At 39.4% G+C, this 20,163-nt stretch overlaps 1 protein-coding gene across 2 annotated transcripts in view; it reads right to left on the bottom strand.

Annotated features, from left to right (window-relative positions):
- Window positions 1–20,163, bottom strand: part of raver2 (ribonucleoprotein, PTB-binding 2) — a 70,370-nt gene that overhangs the window by 20,963 nt on the left and 29,244 nt on the right. The window contains exons 3-5 of one of the 2 annotated variants that reach the window (XM_034146236.1): window positions 14,337–14,644; window positions 13,594–13,758; window positions 1,851–2,042 (exon numbers count right to left, since the gene is read on the bottom strand). In XM_034146236.1, the coding sequence (XP_034002127.1) occupies window positions 1,851–2,042; window positions 13,594–13,758; window positions 14,337–14,644 (665 nt within the window). The remainder of the gene's footprint in view (window positions 1–1,850; window positions 2,043–13,593; window positions 13,759–14,336; window positions 14,645–20,163) is intronic. The other variant, XM_034146235.1, reaches the window with a different exon arrangement.

Consider the following 20,163-nt stretch of genomic DNA (forward strand, 5'->3'; position numbering starts at 1 on the left):
TGAAGGTCTGATGTTTCCTTTACCAGCTGCTCACATTCGCTGCAATAATCCTAAAAGGAGCCTGGGGGTACGAATGTAACCTTGCAGTCCTCTCAAACCTATTCTGTCTCTCTTTCTCTTGCTTCCCTTTTCTGGTCTCTTTCTTAACCAATCCTTTCGTCTCTGAATGTCTCTTTCCCTCTTCAAATCAGCCTTGTTTTCCTCTGCTTATACAATATTTCATTATTATCTTTGTTGCAATCGCACTCTGTGACCGCTACCTTCTCTGCTTTTCAACCTGCAATTTTCAACACATTCATCTCAAGGGCACAACCTATTTAAGCGGCGACTTATAATTCTTGCTCTGCAACAGTCGGGGATAAAATCACAGAGAATACTGCAGGATGATGGTAGTGTAGCAATTTGAGATTAAGAATGAACACATTTTCGCACACTGGTTCGAACCACTGTGTCAAATTTATCGTCAGCAGTTTGGGTCTTTTAAAGCAACAACTGATGACTTCTAATGGTAGCCCTCTATAGGTTGAATAAGTGTAATATTACATGTTATCCCCACATGAGAGTAAGCTGTATTGGCCCTATACAGTATGTAACCCATAATAAAACATAAAGCTGGATTTCATGTGAAAAGGTAATTTGTGCCTATAGCCACCTTTAGATGGTGAATGAGTGCCATTATTCATTTTGATCATGATATTTTACTGGACTCCATGTGAAGATGAAAGAAAATAGGAAAATGGATCGTAATGATATCATAATGTATTTACTGTACTGATAAAACACAGTGACAACAAGACCCTGCTTTCATAATGTTTTTACATCTTTTACCCTCAAGAAAATGTAATCTTAAATATTTGTTTTAATCATTTTATATATTGAGTTTATACAAATGACTTGGCGAACAGTTTTTTATATCATGTACCATTTATCACACTCATCTGCAATTGATTTTGATTGCAAAAAGGTGAAATGTTTGCTTTAATCAAAATGTACTCATGAAGAGTAACACCTACAGATCATTTTCCAGAACTGATCACTTGTATTTACATCCTGTGCAATTTTGCTGCATTTATTTCAATGACTGTGTGTTTGAGTGTCAAACTGTGCCGAGACTTGTTGTATTTTAGGCAGCAGGAGACGGTGGAAGAGCCCAATCAGTCTATAGAACTATAATTATCACGTCAGTGCCTCTCTGCTGCCACAGAACAGCGTAGGAGGGATACAAAAATGACAAAAATGATTTCAGCCAGACCTTACATGTGTACCAGAGTTTTAACAGATAAGTCAGCTAGTCAGCCTGTAGTCAGCTAATGTGCTTTTACTTCAGGCCAACAATATCTCCAGCTCACACAAGCCTGCGTGGTTCTGTCCAATCTGATCCTGGCTCATCTGTAAACGGCCTCTAAGAGCCAAGAGGGTCTTTTCCTTTAATGGTTTTATTACAGACCTTTTGATGAGTGTCGATCACTGTTATTTGGTGAAAAGAATATGATATCTCAATTAGTCAACTACTTTTTGTGACTGGTTGATGACCACTATAAAAATGTGTCCTTATGGATACTGTATATGAATATCTTCTATTTGTAAATCCAAACGATGTATGTGTAAAAACCAGTTGGCGCTAGATCACAATCAGCATGTCTTCTTATTTCCATCAATCAATCTAAGGCTAGTAAAAAGCAAATTACTAGGAACTTTTAAAAAAGTGAAGAGATATTTTGTCTGCTCATGTGTTTATATGCCTGAAAAATCCAATGTTTTGGTGATAAAGAGTATTGAGGGAAATGTTTCTATGGAGGAAATCAATGTTTTCCAAAATAAAATAAAAAGCTGAGTGCATCAATACTCACCATACCCTGGGCGGCGATGAGTGCAGCCAGGGTGCTTCTCCCTGTGGTGCCGGGGCTGCAGAGGGACAGCCGGACCTCCTGTCCTCCCACCAGAGTTCGGTCCATCTCTATCAGCACGGCCTCTGCCTGCTCCGCGCTCTCGTACTCCACCACACCAAAGCCTCGGACGGGGCTGCCCTCATCCTGAGCGAGCTGCAAGATATACAAAACATTGTACTAGATCAGGGCTGGGGGGGGGGGGGGGGGGGGAGTTTTCAAATTCAGAAATCTTAGCTCATTATAATAATTTAGTATTGACTCAACCTCTCACACTCACATTCAGTATACACACAATGTGCTGTAGTCATTATCTGCTTTGGGCCAACAACAAAAAAGGTCCCTTATTGATTTTTTTATTTAACCAATAAGATTATTAATACTTATGCAGCAACTATGAACAAAGAAAACTGTAATTAAACCTACAGTAGACTGTTTTTTTTTACCTCTGCGAAATCTGCAGTGTGATTGTTTTCATTATTTTTACCAATGTGTTTCCTTTCCTCTGACTTATGGGTTTTAATAAGCCAACCATCTCTGTGATATCTTGTCTGCTTTGCTTTTAGTCACCTCCCATAGGCCAAGAACATGCAAGTGATCTAGGGTAATCTGCACTTGGGTGAATGTAAATGTGTTTATGTGTGCTGTGACAAACTGCCCAATGTGACTCTGAATAAGCAGGAACAGAAAATGGATGAATAAATTATCTGAAGTGCCTCACTGGAGATGTTCATTTTCAGGAACAAGTGAGCCAAATGAAACCTTTCACCACTGTAGATGCATACAGCAATGCCTCTTGAATGGTCAAATCAAATCAAAATCAAATCAAGTTTTATTTATAAAGCACATTTAAAGCGATTTTTGGTCGAGCCAAAGTGCTGTACATGTAATAAAAACACATTACTACAATCACAATAAAAGACAATAAATTACAACAGATATATAAAAAAATATATGGTGTCATCTTTGGTGCCAGCATTAAAGAAACAAAAACTGTGCCAAAACACAACATGAACCACTCGAGCCACTGTAAATCTGCCTCTTCTCTAATGGATTTCTTCTTGTATCATTGTTTAATCTTGACAAAAGACTTCACTTCTGATTAACCGACACTAAAACCTAATATCTACCGCCCATTGTGTCCTTTCAAACTTCATCAGTCATCTGCAAGAATACAAAAAAAGCATTTTTGTTAAGAGCTGTTTTAATAAAGTGAGGGTTTTATGGTTGGGTATCTCTTCATTATGCAAAATCAAAATGAACTCAGAGATATTTCTTATAAACTAATGTAAGCTGCATGCTGCTCAAAAGAAGCCCTCCTTTTTCCTGACCAAAAAAGGTAAAATGCCTGGAAACAAGTACATGACCCGATTTAGGGATCGTCAGACTATTAATCCAGAACAATCTCTGCCAGAGTAGGCTATCTCTGCAGCTGAGGTTACCATGGTGATGTAAAAGTGTGTCAGCAGCGTGAGACTGCAAAACAAGCTACAAGTCCATTGTTGCGAGCTCATGCTAAATCACTGTTTAGACATTAGGCGAATATATGCATTACATAGTTCATACAAACACACCAACAAGGACTTACAAAATGCACACAGTTCAACTGTTTTGTGTGTGTGTGTGTGTGTGTGTGTGTGTGTGTGTGTGTGTGTGTGTGTGTGTGTCTATAATGTGAAGCTTTTGTCACCGTACATGTCTGCTGGGATTGTTAGCTTAAGGCTGGTTCGAGCTGATTTTCTTATTGTGCTCTGGAGGCCATTTGTCACAGCGATATTGGATTTATATTAAGTGTGATTGTGTGTGTTTGCACATTTACTGTGTGTGCGAGCAGCTTTAAATTATGTGTGCTTTTATGTCTGTGTATGTTCCTTTTATGTTTGTCTTTGTGGTAACATATTGTTGTTTATTAAACCCTGGAGTGAGTGAAATATTGGTAGTGCGGAACAAAGTGCTGGGCTGTAAATACAGTTCAACTGTTTTGTGTGCGTGTGTGCGCGCGCGTGTGTGTGTGTGTGTGTGTGTTTGCACATTTACTGTGTGTGCGAGCAGCTTTAAATTATGTGTGCTTTTATGTTTGTGTATGTTCCTTTTATGTTTGTCTTTGTGGTAACATATTGTTGTTTATTAAACCCTGGAGTGAGTGAAATATTGGTAGTGCGGAACAAAGTGCTGGGCTGTAAATACAGTTCAACTGTTTTGTGTGCGTGCGTGTGTGTGTGTGTGTGTGTGTGTGTGTGTGTGTGTGTGTGTGTGTGTGTGTGTGTGTGTGTGTGTGTGTGTGTGTGTGTGTGTGTGTGTGTGTGTGTGTGTGTGTGTGTGTGTGTGTGTGTGTGTGTGTGTGTGTGTGTGTGTGTGTGTGTGTGTGTGTGTGTGTGTGTGTGTGTGTGTGTGTGTGTGTGTGTGTGTGAGTAACAGACAGATAACTGTGTTGTGGTGGGGAGGAAAAAGCTTGTCTCAGCTCCTTTTGTCAAAAAAGTTGGGAAAGACAAAAAAATGAAAAGGCATGATGTAAGAGTTACATCCTTGTCTTGCTTTTCCCAAAATGCTTCAGGGACCACACACTTTACAAGGTTCTATATGTTTGTTAAAGCAGCAAATGATTATAAAATGCTGCTACCCCTGTCATGGCCACATTTTGAGAACAACATGGAAAGTTAATGGGAAAAGTTACCATAGTTGCCTTATGGTTACTTAAGGTCAATACAACAGATCCCTCAGGGCACTAAAGACTGCTGACCAGTAACATTTCTCCCGAACACGATAGACTTTTCTGTCAAGAAGGTTCAGTCATTTCCAGTGTGTGAGGAGCAGCTAAATAATGCAGGCAGGCTAATAGCTAATAGCAGATGGATGATGGTGGATAATGACAAAAGCTAAGAGCTAATGGCTTATGGTCAAAAAAGCACACCACTTGACCCACTGCTGGTAGTGGCCAAATTCTATTAAAATACTGAACAAATTGATTCATCTTACCTTTCAAATTATATATCCACTTTTGAGTCTGTTTAAGCATTTATTTATGTAATACCTATATATGTTTTTTTTGTAAATTACCATTGAAGTAAATGATGACTTATGAATTATTCAGAGGATATGTAGATAGGTAACTTGGCCAATCTAATTTTTTTGTTCGCATTAAAATATCATTTTGCTGCCTTAATGTTTTTAAGTCTTTTCCCTCACTGTGTATTCCATGTGGACAATTTATAAATATAGCATACAACTAGCAATAATACTAGCATATTTTATTATTGATACTATTGATCAGTATAGATAGTATAAATGTGGCTTTTTTATGTTGTAGAAGATGTCTTAGATTTACATACATAAATATTACATAATGTCTTACATAGCATGTTTTGACCAACCAAGTCAATAATATTCAATTTAGTACCATAGAAAACAGAGAACACCATCAAATATTCACATCTGAGTAACTAGTACCACTGATTTTTAAGTTAAGTAACATTATCATTTACAAAATAGGCCCACTCAAGTTTCAGAGGATTTGTGATTGCAATTAAACTTCCTTGCAATACAATCATATCAATGATTTTAATGTAAAAAATGGACATGTTACAAATCAGCGGGAAACAAAGTTATTTTTCTATGAATGCTGATGACTGTTACCATCAGCACTCAATCAAGTGGCCCTCCACTCCCCGCCCCCACCCCTCCTCTCATTGGTCTGCAGCTCCCTCCGGTCTGAACAGAGGATGGATGGAGGGAGGAAAATGTATGTATGTATGGAGGAGTAGGTCGATAGGCTATTATCATCAGCATACATTAAGCAAACTGTATGGAAATAACATGAACCACTCTACCACTTGAGATCGACGGATGGATGGAGGAGGGAGAGAGCGTGGGAGTGAGGAGAAGATGGTGAGGAAAAAACAAGAGTGATTGATTACGTGACTGACGAGTGAAGAAAGTGGGTAAACTGTGAGTTTTACAGTATCAAACTGATTGTGTGCAAATGGTATCATCAACATATGTGCATGTGTGAATAATGATGTGAAGACTGAGTGAGGCTCTCTCTTTTTCTCCAGCTGCACTCACACTAAATAATATATTCAATCATTACTAAGATCTGCACAAACAATTATGTAAATCATATGTGTACTATGTACTGTAGCCTTCTATATACAGCTGCCTTTTGTTCTCTCTTTGTGTGTATTTGTATCCTCATAAAATTCAAATAAATGCATTTTTCCTCAAGGTATGATTTAGAAAAGAGTAATCATTGTTAATTTGGTACTTCATCACTTATCTTGTAAATTATCCTTGATGTAAATCTAAAGAAGATTGGCCCAGGGGAAATTCCGGCAAAGTGTAATTAACCTTCATCAGTCTAATTAACAGAATGAAGATTTTCATTTCATTACATTTCCTGTCATGATGCATATACAGATCATCTAAACCAGAGTCCTGCACAGGTTTCAGACCTGTAGCCCGTTACCCTTAAAGAAATTAATCTGAACCCAACCTGACCCATTTGAAGTCCTGGGACCCCAACCATGATTACAGTGATTACAAATGATTATGCTTCTTCATATTATCTGATTTATGCTGCTTTTAAATAGCCAACTGTACTTAACTGTATGCATTTTATAGGGGAGCAGGAGGGATATCATGTACAGTGCATGCAAAGTTACATACTGTATGCAGCTTGTTGCTGCTGTTGTATTTAATTGTATCATACTCTTTTGACGGTTAAAGAAACATTACTTTGTCATCCTGAATTTTGACAACATAATCACAAAGCTCTGCCAAATGAGTCAAGTCAAGTGCAGTAGCACTTGAATTATGGCATAATTCAAAGTAGATGACGGACCCATTTTCTCCTTGTACAGTATAATAGCATGTCCCAGAAACATAAACTCCTAAACCCATCGTTTCTGGCAGTTTGCAGTCAGAAAAACCTGAATACTGTAACAAGACAATCTTGTTTTATGTTGTTGGAGTTAATGCAGAAGCGAGGTCCATTACAGAAAACATTTGTAATGATTATAAAACTAAGTAAGGACCAAACTCTAAAATCTGATCTAATCAGTGAAGATTCAAACAGACACAGAAGTTACGATGGTAGGTCCCACAGTTAAATACCTAAATCAGTCACTTGATTTGTTGGGGCCAACTGTATTTGTTTCTGCATCCAAACACACAGTATTATTATTATATTATTATACTATTATAAGAGATCATTGTCTGAGATACCTTAGTATATTGCAAGTATATTGGTTTGAAGAAAATACAAGTGAGGACATTTCACTAAAGTGAAAAATGTCAACAAGATTTGGATGAATAAAGAATACAAATACTGCAGGCGGTTTTGCAGGTATTGACTGTTCCAAAGATAAAGACATATAAAAATATAGATAAACTGTATTTTCCTAAATGCATATATATACGTAAGTCTGTCTGAGCTATCAGTGTGTGTGACAGCTCTTGACCTCAAGTCGTGGTCCACAGCCAAGAGATGCTGACTAAGCCCCCTTCAGGGCTAAGTTTGTGTGTGTGTGTGTATGTGTATGTGTATGTGTATGTGTATGTGTATGTGTATGTGTGTGTGTGTGTGTGTGTGTGTGTGTGTGTGTGTGTGTGTCTGAGTGAGTTTAAACTGCTACATCAGCTGTCTGAATCGGGTGATGAGGTCACGACAGCCCTGTCACAGCTGTCTGTGAAGTCAGGTACATGACCTGTCACAGTGAAGAGTTTAACTGTAAAGATTATGATAAAGAGAACGAGTGAAGCAGAGTATGTGTGGGAACATGGGAGAAACTGAGTGGGAGACCATCATTTAATACAATTATAATTTAGAAGTGGAAGACTCTACATCAAATAATTAAGAAATAATAAGTATTAAGATTGGTGATCTCACATAAAAACACTTCTACTAAATTGAAGTTGAAATACACCAAATAACAATTGTTTGTTTCGGGTTTTTCATTATTTGTATGCGGCGTAAGAGGTGATTAAACCAAGTTCCACCAAGAGGAACAATAAGTGTGTCAAGCATTTCAAGATTGGACTTGAAAATACTTTAATTAGCTGTGAAATGATGAGTGCTAATGATTATGATGAACATGTTTTTCTTCGTAATAAAAACAAATTATTGTTCCTTCAAAAAATGCAACCGCAAAATATGGTTTATTACATATACTGGGTTTATCAATCTTTTAATTCTGTATATCCATCCATTCATTCCTATTTTATGATTTGTTTTTCTCGTTTTTGTCATAGTCCGCCTATATAAACATTTATCCAGAATTTATCCTCAATTCATGCAAAATATATTTTGTTTCACTTTGTTTTGAGGAAAATATTTTTGATTTAGTTGATATCTTTGTCTTTCAGCTAATGTAATGCTTTATGACTGTGCTCGTCAACGTTAACATAAGATATGATCCCAAATTGGAACATTTTTCGTTGCAGCAGTATAAAACAAACAAGGCATTGCACCTAATTAGAAATTAAAGAGTAGAAATAAACAATTATAAAATACAAACATCTCTAAATAGAAATACACCGGTATTAGAGAGTAGAAAATATACAGTTGACCGTGAAGATAAAACATCTATAAACTATCTGACAAATAAAACACTATTACATGGCCAATTTTCAGCAGTATATTATTAAGCCCTGAGCCTGTTTTTCAGGTCTCAGGCTCGAAAATGACATTCCCAGAACAAATGACTATAACTTCCCTTCTAAAAGGGTTAAATTAATAATCTTTTTTCTCAAAGTAATGATAAACCTGTGAGTTGGATGTAGAAGTGTCAGAATCAATATAGATGTTTTTATTTTAAAGTAAATTCAGATTGAACATAGTAAAAAAATGTAAATTATAGTGTCCGTCCAAAAAGAAAACATTACTTATAGTGAAAACCACCCTTGAATGATGGGATAGTAGACTAAAAGCTTTAGGAATCCAAACTATAACATATAATAAGTACCCTGTATCAAGATTGATGCAAAACAAGTGACATTTTACCTTTTTAGAGAGATTTAGAAAAAAAAAAAAACACTTCTGGGGTCATTTGGGTGTATTTTCCATATCTCTGGGCCCCCTCGTTCAATTTTGATGATTGACACCTTTTTTTAACTGTTAGAGCCAATAGAATCGAGGGGAAGTTCCTAAAATCCATCTAAACATTACCCATTGCTGAATGAGTGCTGCGCAGCCAGAATGCCCCAGAACCGGAAGCTGCGATACACTCTGGTGGCTACCATTAGCAGCTAATATAAAATCTCCGATTTTTACATAAAAATGGAATTATGGATTATCAAAACATTTTCAAAGTGACAGACACATTGGATTAACCTTGTGATGTCTGTGTTTGCTTCCCCTGTCGCGAGTTCTGATCGCTCAGTGATGATAATATACCTATATAATCTGTGGAATCTCAGCTTTAATCTGATATCTTGTATGTGCAGTTACGATAAGTAATGAGGGTATTTTTACCTTGAGTTCTGTGCTAAGGGCGTTAGCATTTCTTTGCTCAGGGGTCATTTAGACGCTTCTTATGAGACTTGTGTTTTGTTTTGGTAAAAATGGTTCATATTGTCAGTTAGCTGAGTTTCTTCCTGTTAATCTGGTATGACACATTAATAGGTTTTTAAATATTAAGAAGCCCTGAGACACAGTTTCGTGAAAAAAAAACCTGCAGCCCCCTCTACCGGGGGCTCTCGGGCTTAACAGGTTAACATATCACCAGTAGCTGGACATGATGGCTGTTCTACTTCCTGTTGCTTATTGTAATTTTTTCTTCCCAAACAAAGCATCTCATGGTACTGCTTTAACTCCTGGATCAGCTTTAAGAACAGCAATTTAAAAAAACTTTGATTCATTTAAGATTGCATAGTCAGAATTGCATACTGTCCTCAATTAAATAAAAAATACTTACAGGAGCAAAATAAACATTTTAGCACTATTTAAACCCCTGTTTGGAGGGATGTCATCTGAAGCATGGGTACTTTATATCATTGTACTAAGACATGACAACTTTATAGAGCAAGACAAGAGTAACTGTCTGCTCACTCTGCCATTAAATGAGCGGACGTATTGTTTCATAAACCTGTCTTCATCCGTACTCCGTAGGTAACATCAATCTATCCTCCATAACTCTGTTAAGACATCTACTTGTACATCCTTTAAAACAGATTTATGGAAGCACTCAGAGGCATGTGAGTGGTAATATATGTTCTAAGTTTAATCCAAAATATTTTATCTCCTGTGTTTATGACTGAAGAGGAGATGAGGAGCCAAAAAATGCCAGCCTTTATTTTCAACTGTGGTAAACAAAAAGCATTTGTGTATTCTTCCAGGTTTCTTTAAGTTTCTCCATGCAGTTTAAACACATGGTACATATTGCCTTCCAGCAAGTTCTGTTAAATAGCTGTCACATCTTTAAAACTTATGGCTCACCTGATTTAAGTCTGATTTTAATACATAGCGTGTTGTTATAACTATCTTGGCCACTTCTTGTGGCCAAGATAGTTATAACAACAGCAATCACCTAATTTGTCAAAAGATTCTGAAAACAATTATTCACTAGCCAAACCTTATTAATAAAAAATAAAAAACGTATTCTCCAATCTGATTCATTTTTTTTAAAGAAAATAAAGGAATTTAGAAAGAGTATTCAAGCATCACTTTTTGCAACCTGTTCTTAAGTCATTAACACATAAGGGAAAACAAATTAGGTCTGACTGAAAAAATTGATAATCAGAACATTTTCCAACTTGCCTTCTAGTTGCACAAACATTAGTTTGACTAGGACTGACACATTTGGTTCTTTTTGTCTCCCAGTTAATATGAGTTTTAGCTTTTATGATTACATTTGAAAAATATGCCAACAGACTTGCCCCGGTGACTGACAGTCTACCTCTCTTAACATTTCACTTCAGCTGTCCGTCTGCCTCCGTCCCCTTGCCTGACACTGTCAGCGCTCACCTCCATCACTCCAACCTCTTTCTAATAGACCAGGCAATCTCAGCACCGCACCCCCTCCTTTCCATCCGTCCTTACTGTCTCCATCCTGCCGTCCTTCCCTCTAATATAGTTGACCTAACCTTCTCCTCCCTCTACCTCTCCTGGATGACTTAAGCCAAATTGCCGCTTGGAGGGCCCTTTTGTGGGTAGCAGAATTATAGTGCTCAGGGCCAAGGCCACAAGTTAAGTGCACTCTGCACCAAGGAAAGGTAACAAGAGGACTGGGCTTTACATATGTGAACAGAGGAGGAAGAAGGTTTATGTAAGACAGACTGCAGCTGACGGCAGTAAGATGAAGCTTTGATTTACAACAAGGACAGCAAACAAGTAAACATCATATATTTAACAGGTTTGCATGTCAACAATTCATTGAATGTTGCGATTACATGATCAGCACCTTTGGGAGGAATGCCCAAATAGATCAATAGACTACACTAATGCCCCTTTCACACCAACGCAACTCCGGTTCAAGCTCCGTGCTAGAGCTTTTCTGGTTCAGAACCGGTTCTTCGGTTTAGCGCCGGCTCTTTTCACACCGCTCAGAGCCCGACTGGTGCTGCCGCTGCTGCGTCATGACGTCACAGTTTACGTCGCTGAGTTTCTCCCCAACGCCGGAGCTCACCTCACAATAACAACGGGCCGGGGACTGCGTTGCTTTTAATCATACGAAGCCAGATTAAATTAAATAACGACTTCTCCAACCTTATACTTTTCTCCAGAGTGCCGTGGTTCATTGTTTATTAATGTGTTTCAGCGGCATTTACCGACCGCTGCAGTGCTGGCCGGCTGCTCTTCCACGAGTGTATTCTCCCGTTAGCTCCGGGTTAGCTCACACGGCTCTAAAGTATTCACTGTCTGACTGTCACACAAGCAGCTGATACATATCCCCAGTTCCCCTTAAGTGAATGTGTGTCAGTCTGAATTGACGCTGTTTGGTGTCAGTCTGAATTGACGCTGTTTGGCATCACAACGCTGTTATGAAAGTTTCTCTGGTATAACATGGGTGATGTTAGCATAGCAACCGAAGCTAAACTGACTATTTGCTAAGCAGTTTTCTACAGGCACTTTTTACCGACGTATTTTTCATTATGATTCTACTTGTGATAGTCGGACATGACAACCTGTGCAGCCCATGTATTGATTCCATCCGATAGCTGCTATAATAACAAACAAAACGTCTGCCTGCTCTCCACAATGATCAATAACAGCGAACGGATGGTCAAAGTAAGGTACAAATAAACAGAATCACACGAAGCCTGGTTAGTGTTGCCTGACTTTATAAAGTGTGTTTTTTTTAACAAGTGTGTGGTTGCGTTCTAGTCACTTTGCTCAGCACTACTGCTTGTTACAACTTTTATTTGCCGTACTCGCCTTAAGTGTTAGCTCAGGTTAATCTCGCCCCCCTCCGACGTAAGCGTGACGTATGCGGTTCTTGCTTCTAGACGGACAACTTTTGGTGCTCGAAACGAACCGGATTCCGGAGCTATGACGCTGCTCCGCTGCGGTGTGAACAGGAAACCCCGGTGCTTTTCAAGCACCAGCACCGAACCGGCCCTGAAACACCGTTGGTGTGAAAGGGGTATAACAATAGCTAGGTGTGCCCCATTAAGCACAGCTGGAGTTACGCTTTTCACTCAATGCTTGTGTTTTCTTGCACTGAATTCAAGTGTATCCTCATTTAGTATTACACCTGATATCTGACAAACTTGGACATACTGTGCTTCAATTGAATGCACAGTATGTCAAAATAGTTAAAATGGCTTTGCAATACTCTCCCACACAGGTGGGTTAGTAAAATAAACGTTTGAACGCTACCATCTTTGTTTTCATTTCCCTGTATATGTTGTTTCTGCTTCCTTTTCATTGGTTTACAGGGTTTCAAGAGCTTCATGCCTGACGTATTTCTAGTGCATAGATGCAGTGCAGTCACACACACAAGCACATACTGTACTGTACATGAAACACGCTGAACCATAGGTCAAAGCCTGCTGGCACTGCAACAGTGAAGCAACATGAGCTAAACACCCACAAAGCATCATGGGAGCAGGACGATGTGGGTGTATTGATTTCTGTGTGGGAGAGGGGCAGAGGGGTGGAGCTAAAACTGGAAATGCAGCGATGAGTGATACACATTGAGTAATGTCTAAATGGCAATGTGGGAGTGGATGTGATGGGGCAGGGTGGTGTATAACACAGCTGAGCGGAAACAGAGCAGAGTGGGAGGGAGGGAGTTTAAGGGTGGGGCTGGTGTCACAGCAGCCACACCTCACCATGGAAACAGTTGCCTGGTGATAATGCGAGAATGGCCAATAGTGATGCTGCTCCCTGGATCAGCACCTCCCACCTGGAAGTGTTCAATTGATAAACATGTTCGGGGTAGGAGGTAACAATTTCAATGTGAGAGCGTTAGCCATTTTACTGTGATTCTCGTTGGAGCTTGTGCGATAGAATCAAGGAAAAAATATTTTCTTTTAGAGCTTCTGCTTAGAAAATAAAAAGCAGAATATGGCAACCTTTATCTCAAATCTTGGTTTCACAGCAGAGGCATGCTCAATGAGCCATACTCTCTTGGATATATCATTTTGCAGATGTGTTTTGCGCATACAAGTTATCGTGAATCTGTATAATTTTTATTTTATATGAAATTCTGAGAATAAATTACTATCTGGACAATGTAAATGTGTAATTGAAAGAAGTACAGACACTCACTTGACAGAAGACAGGTTTGTATGTTTTTGAGAAGAGCTGGGTGAGTTCCTCAGAGTCACACAGGTCCAGCGGCAGCCGGTTGATACACAGACACCTGGAGTGGAGGTTCTCCTCTTGGCCCAGCTGGTTGACGTCCATCCACTGCACCATCAATGAGCGATCCTCCTGCACCATCAGAGAGCAGCATTACATTTTGCTAAGACCCTAAAGTACCTTCAGACTCCCACACTGTACTCACTGTAAATTCAGCATCCATTGTAACAAATATGAATTAATATGTTGGTACTTTTTTGTATACTGCCATCCTCTCTTCCTTTACAGAGCTGATATAAAGGTTGTCAGCCCTTAAGATGAAAACTTCCATCTAGAATGTTTTTTTTACTTTCCTGATCACACATGCAAGGTCAGTCTTCATTAACGATACAATTAACTGCTCTTATTTATGAATAAAGAGATGTTTTTCGATCAGCATTTCTCGACACAGACAATTTTTGTGTTCAACTTTCATGAAGTTATCACTTCGATAATAAGGTAAGGTTAAAAAGATAAACATAGGCTATAATGTAATCAATCAAAGTACAATTTGCCATGATTTGACACAGCAAACTGAAATTCCTCTTGTACTCATCAGAAAGCATCCAAAGCAACAGGATCCCTTCATTACACATTTTTTCAGTCTTATATAAAAAATAACAACAACATCAAACATGAAGTGCTTATTTTAACAACCAACTTTAACGTACTATCGGTCGGCCCAGCAGCTCCGAGCGGGCCCGTGAAGCGGAATCCTTCTTCATGTATTCAACAAACCCATATCCTTTGGAGTGGCCCGTCAGCAGGCTGTACACCAGGAAGGAGCGCTCAATGTTCCCATAGGCGCGCACCATCTCCTCCAGCTGCTGGGCGGTGAAGGTGTGGGGCAGGTTGGTGAGGCAGAGCATGGAGTCGGTGGGCTGCAGCGTGACATTGATCAGGCGCCCCCGGACAGTGCTGTGGTGGAGGGAGCGGATGGCATCCTGAGCCTGGCCCCCGTTCAGCAAAGTCACAAAGGCTGGAGGAGGGGACATTATGGAGACAGGGACGAGGCGAAAAGACAGACAAAGACCAGGATGCACACATAGAATGACATACACAGACATATGAGGACAGGGACATGTGAGAGACAAGCACAACACAAACATACATTTAAAGCAGACATTCAGAAACAGGCAGAAAGCAGTTTGTGGAGATCGCAGAACACACAGTCAAAAGACATGCAAAAAACAACTCACATCAAAAGCAAAGAAAATGAATGACAGGCCGAAAGTGGCAAAGTGACAGAAAAAATAAGGGATAAAAGGCACAAACGAACAAAGTCACAGACAGTCATAATGACAGACAGACAGACAGATACACAGAGAGAAAGACAACACATTAGCTTGAAAGCCAATAGGGAGCCACTATGCAGGGGGAATGCACTGTGACACACACATATACACAAACTAATCATTTAAAAAAAGTGTGTCAGAGAAAAAATATGATTTATGAATGCTTAAATACTATTGGAAATGTCCATGCATTGCAAATAAAAAACTACTCCTCAGAGGTCCCCTCAAATGAATGAGAGTATCATGTTTTTTTTTCTTTTTATCCTTCCAGATATTACTCCCTTCCCTGAAATTGAAATTGTCAGCTGTCTGGCCGTCAGTAGTTTCAGTGTTTAGTTTTTTTTGCCATTAAAACGAGAAAAGCCTACTGTGTCTACTGTGTAGAGAAGAGGTCTTTCATATTTTATGTCATGTAGAACTTGGTTTGAATTCCCAATAGAATTCTGGCCTCACTGCACTGGCTTCCAGTTCGGTTCCCAATTGATTTTAAACTCCTTTTATTTGTTTTTAAAGCACTAAATGGGCTGGCTCCGGCCTATATAACTGAACTGCTCCAGCGCTACACCCCAACAAGAGCTTTAAGGTCTGCTGACCAGCTGCTGCTGATAGTGCCCAAGACCAGGCTCAAAACCCGAGGGCACCGAGCCTTCGCAGCAGCTGGCCCTAGGCTCTGGAACACTCTGCCCCTCCATGTGAGGTCGGCCCAGACCCTAGGGGTTTTTAAATCTACTCTTAAAACACACTTCTTCTCCCTGGCCTTTTAGTCAGAGTGGAGCACGACTCCTGACTTTTCCCTGTGTTTTTTATATATCTGTTGTAATTTATTGTCTTTTATTGTGATTGTAGTAATGTGTTTTTATGTGATTGTAGTATTTATTACATGTACAGCACTTTGGCCCGACCAAAAATCGCTTTTAAATGTGCTTTATAAATAAACTTTGATTTGATTTGATTTGATAGACTTCCTTTCCTACTACCCATGCATATGGGAGGAACAGTGTGACTGTAAAGAACACCAATAGCCTCGAGTGAATATACCCTTAAACAGCCTCATATGAAAACAGCCACTGACAGATTAATGGGCTGTGAAATGAGGTGGTAATAAATTGATCTGCGAAGTGTATCTAAAAACCCAACGTGTGTGTATGTGTGCGTGTGTATGAAACTCAAATATACAATAATCTGGCTCGCTAAATCTAGGCCACCACAAAACTTAACAACAGGTCAAATCTTACACCTGAATCATTTCCACTAGGAATTATTACTGAAACCAATGTAACTTAGATTTTCCATCATCTCCTTTATGACAGATCAACTTAGCAAAGCCCAAAAGGGGCCTGCAGCATAAATGTTAAATTGCATTATGCAGCGCTCAGCAGGCATGGCTGAAAAAGAGCAGTAAAAAATAACGACAGCACCCTAAGGTGTCAAAAGGAGAACTAGTTAGAATTGTAAACATCTAACTAGGCTAACATAGTAGGTACACACAGAACATGTGCAAGGCCAAAAGAAAAACGCATATCAAATAAAAAATGCAATTTGAAATTGAGAATCAACCTCTCTGGGTCCAGTGTAACTATGGTGATAGAGATAAAATGCTTTGTAATGAGCACCTTCTTCTCAGACTTAAACTGAATTGCATCACACCCTTTCACCAATAAGAGATTAAATAAAATGTATTACTGATTCATGGTACTGTAGAGTGGCACACAGTAGATTCTGCCAATATTTAGCTTTTCACATGCAGATAAATATCACCCTGCCTCAGGACGATGCCCCCCCCCCCCCCCTCTACCTGAGCGAGAACATAACCCAACGTCTCTCAGAGCTCCAACCTCCTCTTCTGTTATTCTAACCCTGAAGTCCTACACTGTTGTTCTTGAGAAAATGTTTCACCACGCTTCGAGAAACGTTGCATGATTCACCAGAACACCTTGTTTTATTTTAAAGAAATGTTATTGGCTATCTCTTCCTCATCAGGTCCGTGCTTTAAGCTGTCATTTATTCCTTTTAAAGAATGTAGACAAAGGAAACCTTTAAACTGCGACATTTTATCATTTTCAAGTACGCCATTTCTGTGTTCCAATTAATGATGCTTCATGTTGGAAGTGAAAGTGAAAGTTGAGTGTCACTTGTAGCTCTTGCCTTCCATTAGTGGTGATGAGTGATAGAGAGGCCGAATCCAGCAGACAGAGTTACAAGTTAGCATTATTCACAGGGCAAAGACAACAGAGGCTTCATCCTTAAATATTGTGTTCCAATGTTTATGATAAGTGAATAAAATATATTTTTATGGGTGAAAATGTAAACTATGCACACAATTGTCATTACTTATCTGTTTTGATTGACCTCTAAAAAGGAAAATGGAGCCCTATAGCTTAGCTTCTGGAACCATAGTGAGTGTCAATCAGAGTACAAAATCAAGGTATGCTAATGTTTATGTTTTGAAATCCAAACTAGGCATGCATTACTGCTTTTATGTGTTCATGTCCAGGCCTGCTATGTGGCATGTGTGGCATGTTCTGAGGTCACATGTAGACCACGGCCATCATAAACAACAAGGCGGAAAAAAAAAAAGAGTATAAAATGTTGATTTATACTTTTTGGCTACAGCTCACCACACACACACACCTTTAAAACAATTCAGCGACAAAAGTAACATCCAAAAATGCGAAGTACCATGTCTGATCCTGAATGCACGATAGATAGTCAGGCTCCAACAAATCCCTCTGATTAATTGTTGAATTATTCACATAAAAACATTGGCAGCTGGTGTCTCTGCCACTCATCGCAGGGAGCAACACAGCCAGGAACCCTCAGAATGAGGAGTGATTTTACGTGCTAAAATATTATGCTTCAACCACAAACTATTATTACTCCGTCAAAGCCGGCTACAATTATGTGGCTTCCATTTCAAAACAGCTAGTTCAGAGACTTAACAAGACAAAGAAAACCAATAGAAAAATGACAATCAGAATTCACTTTTGAATCAATATTGAGTATGTAAGATATAAGATAAGATAAGATGTACTTTTTATTGATCCCAAAGTGGGATAGATACATATAAGATACATATTAACGTTGGAAGAAAATGCACATTCCCTTTCTACTCTGGTGCAGGCTGGTAAATCAAAACATGTATTCAAAAGCAAAACACATGTGGAGCCGACAGGAAATCTGGAGGTGGCTAAAACACATCTGTCACGCACGATGCCCCGACTGACCTGGACACGAACACCACATTTAATCGAACATCAAAGCTAAAGTTTAGGTACATGCATGCATCCAATCCTTAAACATAGAGATCGGCAGGGATGCAATGTCTACTTTCTTTTGATTAACAATGTAGAGCCTACAATTACATTTTACACACTGCTCCTCTATATGTGCAGACGACTATGACTCAGATCAGATGGGCGCTGGAGTCTTGGGTGGAAATAAACGTTGTTGAAATGAGCAACAATTGGGACATCTGCTCAACAGGCGTCTGCACCGAGAACATCAATGTAGGCAGATCTAATACAAGGTCAGTGTTGAGCTAACACAAACAAAACTACACCCACATCTCAGGATCTTTATCGGCTGGCCTGTACTTGTCCCTCTACTGCATCTGTATCTCTTTTGATGTCTGAGTTTTTGCAGCTTTATCCAACTTCTTCGGCTCCATCTATTGGCTTTACACTCGTCTGTTTTTTGGTCTCCCTCACTACTTCTCTCCCAGTTTCTGTATCACTATTTTCATGTGCCTCTGTCTGTCTTCAGATACCGCCTCCAGCCAAATCAATTACCTCAATCTCCAACACACACACACACACACACACACACACACACACACACACACACACACACACACACACACACACACACACACACACACACACACACACACACACAACACACAACACACAACACACACACACACACACACACACACACACACACACACACACACACACACACACACCACACACACACACACACACACACACACACACACACACACACACACACACACACACACACACACACACACACACACACACACACACACACACACACACAAATCTGGTTTTAACCCGCTAAGTACGCTACCTTACATTAGGCATTAGGAGGAGATGGAGAGAATACTGTTTGGGCTTAATGCTAAAGCTCTCTCTCTCTCTCTCTCTCTCTTTCTATTGCCTCTAATGACACAGTGCAGCAGTCAGGCGGGGGCTGACGTCAAATCCTGCTCAATACTTTCTCCAACAGTGAAAGGGAGAAGTCTAAGATGCTTAAATAGCTTACAAAATAATCTTATAATTCACAGACTGGCAATCATTGAGTGGGTTTCCAAGTGAAAACTCACAAACGCACATACAACTTATGGGTCCCCGCTTCTGAACTTGTCGATTATTCAGCATGATCCTGTGAGAGGTGTGTAGGGGCACAGGAAAATAAAATCTTCAGTTGAAACCCCTCGAAGGAACAATTCTGACGCCACGTTCCCTGATGAAGGAGCTAATTAAAATCAGGGGAGCTACGAACAGCGCGGCGGACCCCTGAAACTCCAGAGGTTGGTCCCTTGGATGTGTGAAAGGTGGTCCTGCTTTTTCATCTCGGCCCGAGGCCTAGATGAAAGTCTCAGGTGGAGAGAGGAATCTCACAGAAATAAACATCTCAGTGAGCTAACAGGGGAAAACCCCAGGATCTAAATTCAATCCACGTGCCGTCGCATTTCAGGCTGATAACTTTGTCTTTGAGCACCAGCAAAAGCATGCAATATTATCATTATTATGACTAGAAAAGTTTGTACAATTTAGACATTTTAAAGAAATTGCCTTAGACACACACACATTGTGAAAAACACACAAGTATCAGAAATTATGAATATAGAAAAATCCTATATATATATATACACAATATGGGCAATAATCAATTTCCATACTGCTGAGGAACCTGATTATACATGAAGCCACTATGGACACTGTCTCCTTTTAAATAATGCCTTCAATTGTTGCATTTTTTGCTGCCATTTAATAAAATAGTTAAACCCTGGTTCTTACATTTTGTTGGCTAAGGATCAAATGTTAATTAGAATATGTTAGGCAATTCCTGGCCTCTAATAATACAAACTTGACCTACAGATAATTTCTTTCAGTTTTTTTATTTAAAAGCTTTCACCTAGAAAAGCAGGTTATTTTACAATAATTATTCAAAAGAG

The sequence above is a fragment of the Trematomus bernacchii genome, unplaced genomic scaffold, assembly GCF_902827165.1.
Source record: "Trematomus bernacchii unplaced genomic scaffold, fTreBer1.1, whole genome shotgun sequence".
Classification (NCBI taxonomy): Eukaryota; Metazoa; Chordata; class Actinopteri; order Perciformes; family Nototheniidae; genus Trematomus; species Trematomus bernacchii.